The sequence below is a fragment of the Ictalurus furcatus genome, chromosome 10 (assembly GCF_023375685.1).
Source record: "Ictalurus furcatus strain D&B chromosome 10, Billie_1.0, whole genome shotgun sequence".
NCBI lineage: Eukaryota > Metazoa > Chordata > Actinopteri > Siluriformes > Ictaluridae > Ictalurus > Ictalurus furcatus.
Genome location: NC_071264.1, coordinates 28,325,132 through 28,344,887, shown reverse-complemented (window position 1 = coordinate 28,344,887; position 19,756 = coordinate 28,325,132). Strand labels below are relative to the sequence as shown.

The following is a 19,756-nucleotide window of genomic DNA, read 5'->3' as shown; positions in this document are numbered from 1 at the left end:
CAATTTTTTCTCCCCAATATAAAGCAGATCAACAATTCATGACAACATGAAACAAAAATCACAACATGAAATATGCAGCTGCTAGTAGTGATGAACTGAAATAAATATTAATTAGTTAAACCGATTACTCCATTCGGTGTACGTCAGAGCTCTCAAACTAATTTAAAATTTGGGTTTCCAAACCTGTTTATCTACACAGACCTGACGGCAGCTCACGGCATGTCTGATACACTGGTGTGTGAGCAGCTGATGGGAGTAAAGACTGGCAGCACGGGCTGCGCTGACCACTGTAAGCTAAATGAAGGTAATTTTATTCTGTGCTAGTAATACTATGTATTCGACATGAGCAACAGCTGCTTTCGCTAGCCTGTTAGCACCTAACGCACACCTGGAATAATTCGGATCTACTCACTGCACAGTATCGGAGAGGACGGCGCTTGCAGAGTGAGCACAGAGCCGTCTGCTCGAGGGATGTTCACTCGGAACACCAGTCTGGCACGCGTGCTTTTCTTCTTGGATCCGGCCACGCCGATACGAGCCTCCACATCTGCATTCCTCAGTTTCAGGATGCCCACGCAGTCCACGCTGTAAAAACACCCATCAGTCAGTCCTTAACTTTACTATCAAGATTATTTCTGGATATTTGTACTAATTTCAAGCTCAAAACTGCCTATTTTTTTCCCTTAATTTTAAAGCATTTATTTCTACAAACGAGCTAAATCATCTGCCAATAAATTAATATAAAAAAAAACAAAACAAGCTTAATAATAATAATAATAATAATCTCATACTAAAAATATGAGCTACATTATACATATTTGAGATATTTCCTTTTAGTAAGGTATGACTTTGCTGCCGCTTTAAATGCGAATTCATAATGCTCACGCGAGAGTCATGTTATTGCTGGGGTCCAGAGGCACTTCGATGACCGTGGTGCCCTCGATGTCCACTTCTCTACAGGCGGTGGTGTTTCGACCGGTCACTCGACAGGCCTGATAGAATCCGTGAGGCTTCACGCGACCTGCGTCATTACTTACAAACACCTGCAGGACGACGGGCTCCTTCACACCCTCGAGCTGTGAGGATTAGTTAATAGAACAAACAGCTGATGAATATAAACACGTGGACTGACCGACCTAATGACTACATTTTAGTTGAATAAAGAAGAGAGGCGAAAGGACTAGTAAACAAGGCGAGGGCTGCAATCCATCGCTGGGGAAATTGGACACAATAATACTGTTGATTGAAAACAGTGTGAACAATGTAAACAGTGACTATGATTTATAAAGATGGGGAGATTCGGGACAGAATCCGAGGGTCTCATCAGGAGCATCGGGGCGGGGAATCGAACCGCCCACCCAACGATTAGTAGACAACCTCTCACATCACATGTCTTTCACGTTTAGCTACTGCTTTTATTTCACCATTTTCAACACATCATTGCGAAGTCTTTCCTTCTCCTAATCTGGCCCATCGATTGAATTAAAAATCACTGCCCATTAAAAATGTCTTGTGGACTGTAACTGAATTGAGAAAAAGAGCTGTTTTCCCATTAGGGGTGGGGGGAGGGGGGAGGGAGGTAACTCAGGGACTAAACTCCACTGCTGAAAAAATGTGGTAGTGATGTAATTATTCATTAGCATGTTAAACAGTCTGATGTAACCATGTCTCTTTCAAACTGAACTCATTTATTATGTTTTACAATTGTAAATACATCGTTTGCCAGGCTTATAACTACTGATCTTCGTTTCAGGTAATAAACTCTGCAGGTGGATTCCGTGACTGCTGTGCAGTACATTATAATTTCTACCTCACTGTTGGAAAAGTTCATCTTCTTGGACCTCCTCATGTGCTCAGTGTCATCTACAACAAGCGGTGCTGCAGTTTGGGGCTTTTTAAAGGAAAGCTGTTTGCGCTATGTTACAATCTGGGGGCCATTTCTTTACGTAAATCTGCCTGGTATCGCACAAGTATTGCAATCTAGAATGTGACGGATTTATTCTCGATAAATACGTTTTCTAGATCTGAAATGTGTTTTATGCATGCTGTGATAAAATGAGGCTTCCGAAGTGCATAGATTGCACAAAAAAAAAAAACCCCACAAAAATGTTGAACTTGCCCCACCTTGACAGTAGGGAAGCCTTGCTGGGTGCGGTCTTTTACAGAACCCCGGCTGCCCTCGGTCAAATATCGGGCTCTGTGCTGACTCTCAGGCTGGATGAGGATCTTCAGCTCCTTTCCTTCGCTTTTCTGTGGGTACTGCCCACACAATATCCCACCTTTCTGACCCGACGCCTGGTTTCCATCCGAACTAGAAAGCATAGAGAGTGTCATTATAGTGAGTAGATTCAGGGTCTTGCAGTGCCTTCCACTAATATTGGCACCCTTGGTAAATATGAGCAAAGAAGGCTGTGAAAAATTGTCTTTATTGTTTAACCTTTTGGTAAAAAAAATTCACTAAAATACTCTGCTCTCATGGATAACAAACAATTGCAAACAAAACACAGGTATCAACTAAATATATAACTAAATTGTACACCAATTATTGGCACCCCTATGAATTCATACGAGAAAAATATATTAGAAGTATATTCCTATTGATATGTAACTTTTTTTTTTTTTTTTAAATACACCTGGGTGACTAGGAACAGGAACTTGTTCAACCATGATGTCCTGTTTCACAGGTGTATAAATATGATGCAACACACAGGCCAAATTCCCATAATCATTCATAACAATGGGTAAGACCAAGGAATATAGCTGTGACGTGCGGCAAAATGTTGTTGAGCTTCACAATATGGGAAGTGGCTATAAGAAAATAGCACAAGCATTGAAAATACCCATTTCCACCATCAGGGCAATAATTAAGAAGTTTCAATGTTATGAATCAACCTGGAATTGGACGTGTGTCTACATCATCTCAACGCACTGTGAAGAGGACGGTTTGAGTGGATAAAAAAAAATCTCCAAGGATCACAGCTGGAGAATTGCAAAAGTTAGTTATGCCTTGGGGTCAGAAATTCTCCAAAACTACAATCTGAAGTCACCTACATCACCACAAGTTGTTAGGAAGGGTTTCAAGAAAAAAGCCTCTACTCTCATCCAAAAACAAACTTGAGCGTCTTCAGTGTGCCAGACACTACTGGAACTTCAAATGGGATCGGGTTCTATGGTCAGATGAAACCAAAATAGAGCTTTTTGGTAATAAACACCAGAGGTGGTTTTGGAGCACACAGAGAGGTAGCCATGTGGAGAAGTACCTCATGCCCACGGTTAAATATGGAGGTGGTTCTTTAATGTTTTGGGGCTATTTTTCTGCCAGAGGACCTGGACATTTTGATACATGGCATCGTGGACTCTATCAAATATCAACAGATATTAAATGAAAACCTGACTGCCTCTGACAGAAAGCTTCAAATGGGCCGTGGTTGGATCTTCCAGCAGGACAATGATCCAAAACATACATCAAAATCAACACAAAAATGGTTTACTGACCACAAAATCAAGGTCCTGCCATGGCCATCCCAGTCCCCTGACCTGATCCCCATAGAACTGAAGAGTCCACCAGCGTGGACCTTGAAATTTGAAGGATCTGGAGAGATTCTGTATGGAGGAACGGTCTCAGATCCCTCTCAGATTGCCATGTATTCTCCAACCTCATCAGGCATTATAGGAGAAGACTCAGAGCTGTTATCTTGGCAAAGTGACGTAGCACAAAATATTGACTAAATAAATTGTTGCACATCTATATTTAACAAAATATATTATTTTTGGACAAACCTGTGTTGTTTTTGCAATTGTTTGATATCCATGAGTGCAGAGTATTTTTGTGAATTTTTTTAACAAAACATCGAAAGGTTAAAACAATAAAGACAATTTTTCACAGCCTTCTTTGCTCCTATTTACCAAGGGTGCCGATATTAGTGGAGGGCACTGTACTTATCCAGTTATGCATGCTGAAGTCAGCTGGCAACACGAAACAAGGCTTAAATTACACTCTGGGATGGTGTAGTAGCGCTAGTAAACACAGTGAAGATCTAAACATAACATCACGCTAAATTATGCCAAGAGTGTGTATTTAATTATTCAGAGAGGAGCAGCATCAGGCGTCAAGTGTCAAGCTTGAAATCTGGTTGATAAACTTTGGAGTTTATCTATTAACCACGATCATGTGTTGGAGACATTTTTGGACTATGATTCATTTCATATCACCCCCCCCACCCCCCCCCACACTTTTCTGGCCACAAGCTTCAGTATCATGAATATTGTAGTCCCATTGTCTTTTTCCATGAATACACATTTCTATGTACCAGTTTCAGATGGAAAACTTTGGTATAATATCAATATTGCGATACATGGTATCAGAATTGTGGGTATTGTCAACATTTTAATAACACTAACACTGTTAACAAGACTATTTAAAATCTTTTTCTAAAACAAACTTCAAACAAGCGTTAAAATCTGGCAATGAAGCTTTGCCAGCATCCTGTTAGCAAAATGAAATGTGCGCACACTGCTTTATCAGCCCATTGTCAAGATCTGACAGTGACGCGACGGTCTTGACGATTTGGAATCATGTCCATATTTTCCAGAGTGGAGTCGACTCTCCAAATTTTTTTCCCAGATGGAAAATTATGATTCAGTGTTCTCAAACGTCACACTCGTGACTATGAGTATGAGATGATTGAGTAAATGTGGGCTTATCGAACATCTACATGGCTTCTGACCTACTCGGACCTCAAATTGTCCATCCCAAGATCTCGCAAAAGTCTTTCGCAAGAGAGTGGTATGTTTGTTGACAAAACATGGCCTAGCCCTGCGTATTACAGGGAAAGAGGACGTTTGACTTGACATTGAAACTGAACACCGCAAGAACTCTCCGGGAGCATGCCGGCAAACAGGCTTGGTTATTTTGTTTACCGCCCACTAACTGTTTAAAACAAAACTCAAAACTCTTCAATAACTTTAAAAGACTGGATGCTGTGAAGCTTTTTTTTTGGGGGGTGTGCAATACAGTGCTCTTAAAAGCTGTTCCAAATTTTCCATCAGAAACTGGTGCAAGGAAGTGCATATGAGACCAGAATATGGAAATATCATATGGAATATGGCAAGTACCAAGAGACCAGATTGCAATAAAGATGCTGAAGCTTATGGCCAGAAAAGTGTGCAAAATACGAAGAATGTCTGGCATCGACTCTGATCGTTCCCTCACCTTGCTTTGCCACTGGCCTTGTTTTCCGAGCTAAATTTGGAGAGCACAAAGTGTGGACCTTTGGCACTGTCTGCGTCAAACACGTCCATGCTGGCCTCTTCAGCAGACACCGGCTTTGGCCCTGGCTTCTGACGTGGCGTGCGTTTCCGGGCCTTGCGTGGAACCTCCGTGTTGTCGTTGTAAGAACTGGAGCTCATCATGCTGAAGTTGGAGAGCGAGTTTTCCATCCAGATGCTGTTGCTCTGTTCCGAATCAAGCAGCACTTCGTCCTGGCATCCCGACATGTGGCTGTTGTCAAACAGGTCCTCCGGCGGGGGCGAGATGTTCAGCACTGGTCGTTTGGGAGGCGTCATCTGATGGTGGTGCTGATGCTGAGAGCCTCCTCCGCCCTTATCTCCACAACCCCTGGTTAGTTTGGCTTCCGTGGCGAGCATATCTGCCTTCCTACGGCTACTCGCGTCTCCTGGAGTGCCGGCATCCTGCTCTGTGCCCAAGGAGAGCACAGTGAAGCTGGAAGAGGTGGAAAAAGCACTGCTGGCACTTCCCTTGGTCATAGCAGAGGTGATGGAGGAGGCATCTGCAGTGTGTACAATTAGACAGTGAATAAAGATTTCTTGTCTATTTTGGCTAGCAGTCCCAGCTAAGCAGCGAAATTTTCCATACAACTGCTTGAGATTTGTGGTTTGGATCTCCAATTACAATTTCTTTTTTTTTCTTTTCTTTTTTTTCCTCTCCAGTTTTTATTAATGCATCATAGTGTGTGTGAGGATTGTAAATGGCCATAAAATACTAAAAAAGTGTTGTGAAAAGAAGAAAATAAGATTGTGAGCTAATATTACGGTGCAATTTTCTCTGAAATGCAAGCTAAATAAATGGTACATGTTAAGCTCATTCTAAAACTGGCACACGTTTAAAAAAAAACAAACAAACAAAAAAAAAAACAAGGAGACATGACATTGTCTTTACATAGCTTGTGCCAATGAACAGCTTTCATAATACTGTTCTGCTTTTAACAGTAGAGCATATGGCCTATATAGATCTTTAGATATAACCTAATAATTACCTCTGCACTTAGTATTACTACAGGAAGTTCCTATATAGATGGGGGAAAAAATGATCTATAGGAGTTCATAAATCTGCAAACTGCAAACCACAGTCACTCAGGCCAAATTAGACATATCGTGTCAAATGATGCATTACAAATGGTGGGTTCTTTTGTCAGATTGAGGTTTTTCTTTCTTTCTTTCTTTCTTTCTTTCTTTTTTTTTTTTTTTTTTTTTTGTTGGGACTGAGCATAGCCACAGAAACAAAATAAACCAGCTTCTGACCTATGAAGCAGAGAACTGCAGACCATTTTATATGCAGACACTCCCTGCTTCAGAGGGAAATTCCTGGAATAAAAACGAGACAACCAATGAGTAATAAAATGCTGACCATTGCATATTATTTTCAAAAGATGAAAGGAATTTTTGTATGAAGTTTAAAGAATCAATATTAAAGCCTTGAACTACTACTGAGCCTTGAAAATCCAAAATGACACGGTCCATGTCTCAAGTCTACTCTGAGCCCTATTTGGGGGAATGAAGTAAATACAGGATCAAGAACTACATGAGAGTACAGAACTATTTGAAAGCATTCATGTAAACAGATAACTGACAACAAAAAAATTGAGCTGATTTAACATCTATGAAACCTTTTCTATTCCTGACTGGAAAAAAAAAAGTGATGAATAAGAGATGAATTGCTATGAAGACATAGTATATAGAGAAAAAGGGAAGGAAAAACTGTTGGGAAACACAGCAAAACTGACTTACAACACATTTCAAAGCAATGCATTGTCTGCAAATAAACTCCACTCACTCTAATCTATTCATCCCCCAGTCTAGGCCTTCTGAAGATACAGTTCTACCACTACAAATCATACTGAAAATAGGATCATAACGTTTTCCCACTATTTATAAGCATGAAAAATATCAGCAGGTCATTTCATTTCACGTCACAGCTGTTGGGTTGAAATTTATCATCAGGGTAAAGTGTGAAAATTCAGAACAGTGCACATCAAGGTTAAAAAAAAAAAAAAAACATCTTTGAAACCGCAAGAAATGAAAAACGAGAAGTAATGACTCATTTTTATTGTAAATTCAAAATCTATTATTTTATTATTATTATTGGACCATTTTAAAGCCCTCAAACTTTCCCTTCTTAAAACCAAGCAACCAACCAAACATCATGTAAATGTCAAACATTACAGGTCATTGAACCAACAAAACCAAGAAAGAACTTTTTTTTTTTTTCTTCCCATGTATTTAGGTCAAACTATTAATTATTTCTCATCTTTTGTAAATTGAACATACAACAACAGGTTGTATCTGAATGCAGTTGTTTTACTTCAATCTTTTAGGTATATCCTTTATGTTTATTTAAAGTGAAGACTGACCTTTAAAGTTTAATGAAATATAAAGGAAATTATTATTATACCGAGTGTCCCAAAAGTCTCCATACACAGGGGAAGTTTACACTTTTTTTTTAGCAAATTGTCTTCCAAAATTGTTCATAGTTATATATATATATATATATATATATATATATATATATATATATATATATATATATATATATATAAATAAAATTGCGGATAGCCTTTAAGAATGCCTTTGACAAAAGAAGCTGATGGGAAGCTGTCGCAAGGTTGCGATGGACTTAAACATGAAACATGGCGAGCACATCACACACATGGCACTGATGCCAAACTTAATAACAAATTCAAAAAGACCGGAAGTGTTGTGGACCAACCGAGACGTGGACGTCCACGGACCTCCACTGATGAAGGCACAACCGACGTTGTGCAGGCATACATAGTCCCCTATGTATGGAGACTTTTGGGACACCCTGTAGTACGTATTTATAGTATGATAGTACAGATAGTAAAATCCCTCTGCCTCATTACAATCATTCAAGATCGGCGACTCCCTCAAAAATCAAGATAAGAATACTTATTTTATGAATAATCACTTTAATTAAAATTAATTTAATAATAATTTAAAAAAAAAAAAAAAAAAAAAAGGATCTTGTTGAAAAGAACAATAAATCACATTGTCCCCATTTGATAAAAGGAAAACAAATAAAGAAACCAGGAGGCTCAAAAAAGCTACAAAGCATATCTTTTTTTGAAAGTAAGCTTATACAACAGAAAACTAAGCACAAGCATCAGATGAGCTTTGAAAGATCTGGCTGAACTCAGACCCATCAAAGAATCACGAATAGATTTGATTGCTGCCTTGATCGCTCGCTAGTGCAAACGCATAGCCGCCTTTACTGCAGGAACGTGCTTAAAAAGAAAGCTGAGCTTTTAACGATAGTTTTAAATACTGCTAATAATAATAATAATGAACTAATTTGAACTGACATTCAAATCACACGCTAAAGCTACAATGCAATGATATTTTGGTTTGGTTTTTTTTGGTCTTCTATGCGAGACGTTCGAACTGCTTCACCAGTTTCTTTTTCCTTGATAAACTTTTCGTTAAACTAGTACTCTTCATTGACATGATGCATTTGGTTTGTAAAAGGTGAGCGAGTCATTTTACTTATGCTTTCAGGTTAACCTGACTCAACTCACTAGGGGGCATCTGATGATCCACCGTCCAACAGTGACCAGCTTTTGCCCCACCAAACCACATGTGCAAATATTTGCATGGCTTCCGTTTTTATTTGGGAAATGGCTGACGGAAAGCACTACTGTACTTCACCGTATAAAAAGATCAGTTTATGCTCCAAACCTTGCAAAAATAAAATGCAGGGCATGCTCAAGCATATAATAAAATATATATAAAAAAACAAACAAACAAATAGATAAAAGCTTTATTAGTATAGCGCAGATCGGTTGCGCTCGTCATTTTTAGGGGTAGTATATGAAGAGGAAATGGATCAAGCAACAAAAGCCTAACATTGGAGCCAAGTTGATGAGATATACATGGTACCAGAGGACAAGGTGGACCAGCCCAAGCTACAACGCTGGCATGTGATGACTAGCGAAGCTATGAATAGCAGCCCTGAAAAACAGTGACAGGGAGGGGAGCAGTGCCGCTCAAAGATGCATATAGCACATGTGCTTTTGGAGGCTTCGTGTGGTTCAGGACAGGTGTTTGGAAAACCCAGGCAAGGGCTCTCTTTGCGTAAAGAAGTGAAAATGTGTGGAAAGAAATCAACAGCAGGCCTTTAATAATGAATGTCCTTAGAAACTTCTGATAATATCTGTGAATACCACATTAAACTGGGTCAATGGGTGCACAAACAAACATAAAAAAAAAAAAAAAAAAAAAGATAAATAAATAAAAAACAGAAGAGGAAAATAGCCAGAAGATTTAAGGCCGATTTGAAGTGAAACCTGCTGTCTCGAGTTAAGATATAAACTGGAAATACTTCACCTTCCTTCAGCTACAGCCAGCATGTCCTGCCTCATGGCTGCAGTTGGGTACTGATGTCCAAAGGCAACAGACTTCTGGTTTACTCAAACTCACCTTAAACCTAGGTACTTTGATAAAGGAGTAGAGTAAAAAAAATACTAAGGTGAATCTCATTTTAAATGTTCATGTCTGAGTGTATTTATTATCCTGGGATAAGTCTAATGAGGAGTATTCCTGCTAAAAATAAAAAAATAAATAAAAATAAAAAAACCCAGAACAAAACATGTTTTCTTTCTGTTTTTCACTTTATTTTAAAGTTCCTGGAGGTCTTTTTTTCCCCTCTCTCCAGTCATGCACTTGGTGACTGCACTAATATTAGAAAATTGGCCAAACCAAAACATAATGTGCAATTATTATTAATTAAGTACAGGCAAAGGTATATATATATATATACACACACATCTATATATTTCAGTGTGTTTGGTTGCTGAATCTTGTGAGCAGTACTGAACTGGTCCTCAGTAATATTGCAGGTATTGTTCAAATTTCTGACAGACAATTAAAAATGGATAGGTTTGTATAACTTCCTGTGTTTAAGGTTTTTTGTTTTTTTCCCCCCTATTTATTTATTTATTTATTTTTTATCCAACTTGCTGTCTATGAATCTTGACATTTACCCAGAGAGAAAACCTCCCTTAAACTCCTTACCAAGAATTCAAAAGGAGTATAATTATATTAACTATATTAATTATATTATATTATTATAGCTTTTAAAATATGTAGCTGTGTATTTATAAAGTTTAAACAGTTGTTTTTACTGTTCATGTAAAAATTATTATTATTATTATTATTATTATTTTTAGATCAAGTGTTTTCAGTTATCTAAGCGTATACTTCACTTAAGACGACAAAGTATTTCCTGATTCCATGAATCAGACCTAAAAAAAAAAATAAAATAAAAAAAATTGCACTATACAATTACACCAAACACTTGGCTTACTTATTAGCTGACTCTGGAGAAGCCACTCTGAAAAGATGTAATATTAAGAACAATAAAAACAAATTAACAACCCCTTCCATGACCACTTATGACAGGGGTCTTCAGTCTTATCCACGAAGGACTGGTGTGGCTGCGTGTTTTCATTTTTTTTTTTTTTTTTTGGTTTTTAATATAAAATAAATCCGGTGAAAGATTAGGACAATAAACCTCCAATCTTTAGAGCAACCTCTAATGTTTAAATACAAAACCCAGGAACATGGTGCTAACCTTCTAACCTAGTGTTAGTTATTACAGATGTTAGCTGTAGATTTAGTTGTCTTGTAGGCAGCCTAAAAGGTGGATAATGGGTCAGATCCATTTCTAGCGCTGCTCATAGAGAACTTGGTAACTGAAAAGAGTATTTGAGTATGAGTTTTCCTATATTTGAGTTATAAATTAATTTTCCCTCCATGTGGTGTATTTAATAAATTGACATTTTTCTAGGGGTGAAATTCAAACCTCAAAAATACAGATTTGATATCGGTTAGGTCAACGGCGTCTCATCGGCGCTTTGAGATTCAAAGGATCGAACCTATGCCGTGATCGCGAAGTGAAAAGAAAGACAAAAAACAAACAAACAAACAAAAAAAAAAAAACAACAAAACCATAAGATGAGGTATGAGGTAACTGCATCTAAAACTTTTATGTTCTACTCAAATAGCTAATTTACTACAAAGAAATTAAGAAATACTTGATGCTATTTATTTATCTATTTAGGTAACATTCTAGCCAGGCTATGCTAATGTTAGCAGCGTTAGCAGCTGACAGCTAGTTGTTTTGGCACTGGGAATGCTTATACATGGAGCGTCTATCAGACTCTCATGAGCATCTAGTGCCTTTTCTTCATTAAATTATAACACACTGAGTGGGATTGAGTTGCAGTTCTTGTATATGTATCGTATAACACTTTATACGGCTGAGGGGTGCCAAATTCACTTCACACAACCCTACAGGAGATTTGTGTTTCTACCCTCTTCTAACTCACCAAATTCAGCCCAGGAAGATCTCAGAAATGAGCTGATGGGTGGAATGAGGTAGAAATCTGAACTCTATATAATGCTGTAGTCTTCCAGACTGTTAGCTGCTAAAGACTGCCAGTAAGCGAACATTACTGTAGCCTAACTAGCTAGAACTTTACCTAAAAATTTAAACCGGGTATACAGTAAGCATTGAGTGATTAACATCACTGTCGTAAACTGGCTATTTGAATAGAAAGCTTTATATGCACTTACCTCATCCCCCCCGTTTCTCTTCACGGCACTCCGAAAGCGTTTACGTTCTCCTGGGAATCCAGGATGACTCACTTTTGACCTAATTTCTATAAAATCTGTGTTTATTGAGATTAGACATTTTTGGGGGGATTTGTATTTAGGGTTCTGAATTTGTAAAATCTGTAATCTTACCCCTAGCAAATTCAAAACAAAGGGGAAAAAAATGTAGATAAAAACGTAAATTTATCAAATACACCGCAGGGGGTGGAATTTTTATTTAATGTGACGTGTATATAATTCAAATACATACAAAAAAACGTATCATATTCGAATACTTTTATCAGCTTCTAAGCTCCATACGCTCAGTGATATCATGGTACTAAAATGGAAAGGAAGGAAAAAAAAAAACAAAAAAAGATTGGGGAACTTTACCTGAAGTGAGGGTTGTTGGGGGGGAACTTGTCCCTCCTCCACTTTTCTGACTCATCGCTGCAATTTTCTGCTCAATACAAGGGGGCAACTGCAACTCTTTGGGGAGAAGATCATACACTGATTCTGGAAGAGAAACAGAAGGAAAAAAAAAATATGACTGTTTTTAAATGGTCTATGAACACGAGTATAACATGAAGATCTAAATCGTACGTGATCTTCCATGCAAAAATTGCTAACAAGGAAGTCCATAGAATTAGTATTATTTATTTTTTTTTTAGAAAAACAGAACAGACCTAGCATTTGTCGCTGGATGAGACGGCACATTTTTTAGCTCTCGAGTGTGCGTCAAGCAACAGCAAGAAAACAGCGAGGCAAAAGTGTAGCGTGAGCGTTACTTATTAATAAGCAACTAGTCCATCATTATTATTATTATTATTTAATTTTTTTACAGACCAAAGAATCCCATCTTCTTGTCTGCTATTGGCTCATGACATCAAGGCTTAGGAATTCATGTGTTATAGCTCACCTAGATGCACGTCTTTCACATCCCGTGTCCATTCCTCTTTACTGAACTTACAGACTTTTCTGTCTGGCCAATTTTACACCCGCTTTACAAAACAGTCATTTTCAGGTGTCTCCTGTATTGCTGTAGCAAGGAGTGACAAAAATCGTAAATGCTACGATTATGTAAACCGTAGATGTCAAACATGTCTGAGGTGATGTGTGGTTAGAAGCAGGACGCGAGGTATATGCGTATACTCAGCATGTGCTTTACTAAGTTGAATCCAAAATTCGGGTTCAAAACACGGCCAGACACCATTTTAAATAAATAATAATAATAATAAAAAAAGGAACGAAACAAACAAATACGGGTCAAAATCAGAACATTCAAATCTGTACAAAACTCAGATAAACGCACGGTAGAATTTCATAAAGAAACGGAACAGCGAGGTAGCCTACGCATCGTCAAACTACGTATTTAAGCGCTAAACACAGAACAGGTGTGCACGATCAGATAACAAACCGACAACAGAGCAAGCAGCACTGCTTAGAGGGGATTTTTTAAAATTATTTTTCTATACCTATGAATATTGTACAATATTCAATTTGTTCAGATTGCAAAAAAAGGTTTGCTGGCCCTTAGTTCTCTAATATGATCGGAGATTAAATATCAGCCAACTCAACTAGAGCATATCCTTAAACAATGTTAGATTTCATTACGCAGTGGTGATCAATAAGGGCATTTGTATTGTTGTGCATTTACCTCGACATTTCCATTACTTCCTATGACATTCAAAGTGTTGGCCTTCGATTCATCCTCAAATAACCCCTGGGCTCTACTTTAAAACCTCACACAAAACTTGGCCATCACCCTGGAAAAAGTCCTGACCATTTTATAAATGTCCGACAGCGGTATTATATCCTACAATTTAAGAGCCAAAAGCCAGGGACTGGCTGTAGGACCCCCCCCCTCCTGAGACAGCAGGCTATTTCAGTCTAACAAAAGCACAATGCCCTCAAACCATGTTTAGTATGCCAATGAGCATTGCCGAGCCCCTTTAGGACCGTCCAGTTTTGCAGTGACTCGTCATTTAAGGGGGAAGTCACCCTTCCCCATATACCAAGAGGTAGAAGTAAAACTTCATGCAACAGTATTTCCACTTCTCCCCCCCATAAACCAGGATTTGCATTTGCAGCTGTTCTGACAGGTCAAACGTAGTGCCCTTTATTACATTTTACTTCTTTATATCCAAAAAAAAAAGAAGCAGACATCTTCACTGCTCGTATCTCTGCTGTGTGGAGGAACTGGTCCCAGAATAGCAGACAGCAAACCTCCGCTTGGCTAAAACACGTCAGTGAAACTATAATGCGTTCGGACAAGCTCATTCAGCAAGCTTTTCTGTCATAAACTCAAGATATCAACCTGGCTCCATTTTTTTTTTTTTTAAATACGGTGTGAAACTCAGGCAGACAAGTGAGCAGGTGGAGGCGGACAGCCGCTTCGGCGAACACCATTAAAATGTGTTTACAGCAATGAGTCAGCGAGCGACAAAGACACTCTATTCATAAGGGCTTCTGGGCAAACAGGAGGCATGGAGGTGCATTTTAGAGAGACAAAAACAGTTTTATGGCCACGGCTAGTTCACCGTCTACGTCTGTTTATGCTCGGCGTTATAGGAGGTGTTGTGGGTTCTTTCTTTAATCTGCTGCATTTGTTAAAAACTTCACGCTTCATGCTCTTATGTGAGGCTTTTTGGGAATTTCACTATTATCAGTTTCATCAGAGTATACAAAAATAAACGGTCATTTTCAACGGTCTGATATTTTCACAGTTGTGATATGCTACACACCGCAGTGAACATTAGAATAATAATGTGCTGTCTTTTCTCTCGCGTGTGGTGTTATATGAAGATTTAGGGTGCGTCTCAAACGGCTCCCTAGTTCAGTAGTCAGGGCGCTGATCAGGGAGTCGGTCATTTTAAGGGCTGTCTCGATCACAAAATCCTTCCAGTGCACTGGAACGTCCCCCCTCCCCCCCACAAAAATCCCACAATGCACCGCAAAAACCAGGGCGCATCGATGCTCACCATGTTCACTTACTGGAAATAACATCATATTTTCAGTTCGGAAAAAAATGGCGGACGAACTCTCGGCCAACTTCGTCTACAAACGTAAGCAGCTTGTTACCGTTGTTGTGGCTCTCGAATGATTACTTATGCTAGCGATTTTTACATTTATTTGGCGTTCTACATACGGTTTGTTTGAGTCTAAAGACTTTTAAGTGTTTAATGATTTTTTAAAAAATCCACGAGCTAGACGACGATCCTGCGAGAAGTAGCATGAAAGAAACGCGTGTGATTGAGCTAGCAAATTCATATGACACACAATGTTAAAGGTATCGGTCCTACCTGTTGCAGTGGTGACGTTTTTACAACGCGAGTATGTAGAGTCATGATGTCGCCGGAAATTGAGTCATGGGTGTCGCAATGTGTAATGTCGTGTATACGATATCGTGTACACGATATACTGATTCACCACCCAGGGAGCTGATTGAGACACACCCACTGATTTGTGATTTATGACTGAATTTGCGAATGGCAGTTTGCCAGTCGCAACGCTCTGTGATCTCGAGCCAAAACAGCATTCACTATCTGAATCATTCTCTCACGTAAACAACGGTTAAAAGAGAGACACACCCAGTTGGAGAGATTCCACTTTAACGGGGCCTGATGGGAAGTAAAATCCACCGTAACAGCTGATGGAACTCGACCCACTGTTCAAAGTTCTAGAAACCCGAGCTCCATGTTAGACTAAATCTACCGTACATGTTGTGGTTTTGAAATAATACGTGTTTCAGAAAAAAAACAGGGGGGTCGTCACCTGATGGCCAGACCCAGGGAAGTATTTCAGCAGATCGACCTGTGCATTCGAAAAGTTTAAAGATGTTTTAAACTTTTCATAATGAGTACTGAGTACTGGAGTCAGTCAGTGTTATTAAAGTACTGACGACGCATGCAGTATCACAATAACAGGATTATACCGTCATATTTCTCAGACCACCTTCATACACCTGAGGTATTGAAACTTGGGGGGGTTTGAATTCATCCGTCTTACGACTGATTAAATCTTTCGATTCAATCTCTGCCCTGTCTCACACTAACGACCGTGTCTCGGCACAGAAAATATGCACTCGGAGCTCCGACTGCGGCTGTAGAAATCCGTACCTGGACTGTTTCGAAGTGTTTCCACACACTCTGAGGGAGAGAAAATTCCTATCCTCTTTCAATTTCCTCTCACACAACCGACACACAGTGCCTGCTGTTTATATCGCAGGCCTGAGTAGAATGAAAACAGAGTGCCGTTCATAGAGAGAGTCATTTCATTGCTGTTCTGGTTCTTGCCGAAGACCTCCATTAAGGCTTTTTTTTTTTTTTTTAAATGAGGACACTTCCTCTAGGTTTCTGAGTGGTGAAGAGCAATGTTATTACACAAAAACCTCTGATGGTAAAGCTTCAATTTTCAAGTTAAAAAAAAAAAAAAAAAAAAAAATAGTATTTGAGTCACTGACCATGAAAGAAAGAAAATAAATAGCAGCAAAATAGACGTTCATCTTAGACCAAGTGGTGCAACACCGATCAGGATAGCGGCTTCAGAAAACTCAGTATCTAAGAATAAGGGTTAAAAGAGCGATCCAAGAGCCATGTTTAAAAGGTTCACTGGGGCGAAAGGGATCTCTGTTCAGAGGGCCGGCGGAGATTTAAGTGAGGGCTTAACGTTTACAGCTGCGTCCACATAAGAGCTGCCGATAACACCATAGCAACGAGAGCCACCGTCTCCACGTTTGGCAGGCTTTCATCACGCACCGAGAGTAGCAAAAACACTACACAACACAGCTACCTCACCTATTGGTTCATGTCACTCTATGCACCTGTATAAAGATTGTGAGAAGTGTTTTTTTTAAAAATAAATAAATAAATAAATAAATTATATTATATATTATATGTACACATACACACATTAATTTAAAATTCAACACAAACACCGCACTGAATGAGCTGGTAATCAGAAATTCAGCAGTACTGAGAAATAATCTAGACACGTTTACAACTTCAAGATCGCTTTGCTATGAAAAAATATGTAGAAAGATCATATGCCAAAGATCAAGATTTAGATACGGCAAGCAATGACGATGCAAACATGCTTCAAATTAGCCACGCCTTTGGTAGCTCACCATGTAATATTCAAATTAACAACCAAAATAAAACAAAACAAGCAAGTACAAGCATGCAGATACGCATCATGATGGCATTCTTGGCAGAACAGGTTTGTTAATCTCTTGACCTGCACCAAAGGCTCTGTGGGGGGAAAAAAAAACAACAATTAAAATGATCTGACTGAAAATTCCCCATTGTATTTCTTGAGCTAGGAGTAAATTGTGAAACGGAATTGCCCAGCCGTACTTCAGAATAATAAAACGGGCCAATTGTGCTCAAATGATTCGCTGAGGAATATTTTTCATTTGTAAGATCAGGATGTTTGCTGCATGAGCTACGATCACAAAAGCTCTTAACGGCTGGGCGGCTGTGTCTCAGGTGGTAGAGCGGGTTGTCCACTAATCGTAAGGTTGGCGGTTCGATTCCTGGCCCACGTGACTCCACATACCGAAGTGTCCTTGGGCAAGACACTGAACCCCGAGTTGCTCCCGGTGGCAAGTTAGCACCTTGCATGGCAGCTCTGCTACCATTGGTGTGTGAATATGAACCAGTGTAAAGCGCTTTGTAGAACTGCTAAGGTTAAAAAAGCGCTATATAAGTGCAGACCATTTAACACACTTTACCCAGCTGCTGCTCTGTTGTAAAAATCTTTACACGGGTCAGCGTGTAAAGAATAATTTAGTCTATCGAGAAGGACGAGATGGAAACGCGAGATAAACCCAACGGATGCAAGATACGTGCTTGAGCGCCATATCTGGCAACATCTGAACGATCGTGGCCATAGGGAACACTTGCGCAATGTTTGGAGAGGTGAGGAATGGAATGTTCTTCTTGATTTAGCAGCAGAAACGTTATCGCAACCCTGACTAGCATAAAATGCTTACCAAAGATGAGTAAGCAAAACGTCAAATTTCAAACCTCTCCATTATGATACTCGTTTCTTGGACGTTGTGCATTGTGTAGTCTTTTGTCGCTAATCACTTTTAGATCGTCTTCAGGTTTTTCACATGGCCGTAGTTTATGACACATTTTCGATTGCAGACTTTTTTTTCCAGAAATTCTTTTGAAATTGCGAAAATGGAAAAGCAACTACTTTAAGAAATATGGGTGTAGCATTGAAATATGATATTTTTGCCCGCCCATATCATCACCAACAAAACGATTCCTGATATCCATCAGTCTTCGTGCGAAGAGAACTGTTTCAATTCCATCAGACCCATTTGAACGAGCGGTACAGATCTTTAGCCAGAACCCGACCTCGTTCCACACTTGTTTTTGCTGTAAATGTATTCATAGCACAGCTGGCCCATGGCTGCCCAAGCAGAAGTGTAAACACACTCCTTTCAGGTAATTGAAATAACCCCGTGGCGGCCACAGTGAAGGCAGCATTCAGACACCAAGACCTGTGATGCAGGGTCTTCAAGTATTGCATGTTACCAGTTAACCAAAGACAGACGCAACAATCGTGCTGCGTGCAAAACACTTCCCACGGGATTCCCGTCATAATCGCGGATAAATCGGATGAACTCGCAGGTCAGTGCTTGACGTCACCAATTATAAGCTCATTACAAGAGGGTATAAGAACGTGTTTTGCATCCTCGCACGATATCAACAAAGCCAATGTGGAAAAAGAAGAAGAAGAAGAAGAAGAAGAAAAAAGTGTTTTAAAATCCCAAAAAGGTGTAAAGCACAGAAGGATCGGATTTTAGGGACATTCGAATAAACAGCATTAATAAGAGCAAATACTCAATAAATGCACGCAGGGATGTGGAAAGGTGTTTCACATTGAGGTTTTTACTGAGCATACATGCGTCTCATATTTTGAAGCAGGGCTTCCCATGCCCCTGAATGCATAAACGCTGTGTTCTCAACCTGGGAAAACAAACAATCAACCTCCAACACGGAAATGCGGCGATTGAAACAATCGCCTGAGTCACCGTTCCCAGTTGGAAACTTAGACGAGCTCCACATCCATGTGGTAAACAATCTCCTAACCTTTTGTACATTTTATTCGATAAAATGCTTTTCACCTCACATCGTGCTTTGTCGCTTACTGCCCCGCCCCTCCCTTGTTTGATCGACAGCTGAGATTCTCATCCTGTCCAAAACACTCAGGCCTGATGAAACACGATCCTTGCTTTAGAGACTATTTACATGCTTGTAAATAATCGAAGAGGCCCTCCTATTATATTATACATGCTACGTTATAAATTAGTCATTGAAACGGCACACTCGGCTATATTACTAGCTTATAAGCTAATCAGGTAAAAAAAAAAAAAATCTCTTCCCAAAAGGAACAGAACAGAAACGGTCATCGAGTCTAGTTGGGATTTTAACTAGTATTTTTATGAGCCAGTCTCACTGCATCTTCTTAAAACAATGGATTAAACTCGATGTACACACAGGATAAGCGGCGGCAAAAAAGTGCAACCTGATGTGTAATCCGCTACTCCAATGTATCGCGAGGATTCTGGAAAGCAGTGAAGAAAAACATGCAAAGCGCCTCGGAGGTCCAAAAAGGAAGCGATGAAGTTGAGCGCCTTTCTGTAGGAGCAATTATCTGCACGATACGCCACTAATATGGTTGTTTGTTACTGCAGTGTTGCTGTAGTGATATTGCAGAACACTAAATGACCCCTCGAACAAATCGAGGGGTCATTCGAGGGGGTAACGACGGCCATTTTAGCGTTCGTTTGCGCTGGCGGGGTTGGTGCAAAAATGAAATTGAAAATAAACACTCA

At 39.4% G+C, this 19,756-nt stretch overlaps 1 protein-coding gene across 2 annotated transcripts in view; it reads right to left on the bottom strand.

The window, feature by feature from the left end:
- The window catches only part of nfat5b (nuclear factor of activated T cells 5b), a 52,758-nt gene that overhangs the window by 11,487 nt on the left and 21,515 nt on the right, over window positions 1-19,756 (bottom strand). The window contains exons 1-6 of one of the 2 annotated variants that reach the window (XM_053633962.1): window positions 12,301-12,385; window positions 6,541-6,603; window positions 5,213-5,789; window positions 2,125-2,311; window positions 886-1,076; window positions 413-585 (exon numbers count right to left, since the gene is read on the bottom strand). In XM_053633962.1, the coding sequence (XP_053489937.1) occupies window positions 413-585; window positions 886-1,076; window positions 2,125-2,311; window positions 5,213-5,766 (1,105 nt within the window). In that variant the 5' untranslated portion in view covers window positions 5,767-5,789; window positions 6,541-6,603; window positions 12,301-12,385. Of the gene's footprint in view, window positions 1-412; window positions 586-885; window positions 1,077-2,124; window positions 2,312-5,212; window positions 5,790-6,540; window positions 6,604-12,300; window positions 12,424-19,756 lie in introns of those variants that run through there. The other variant, XM_053633961.1, reaches the window with a different exon arrangement.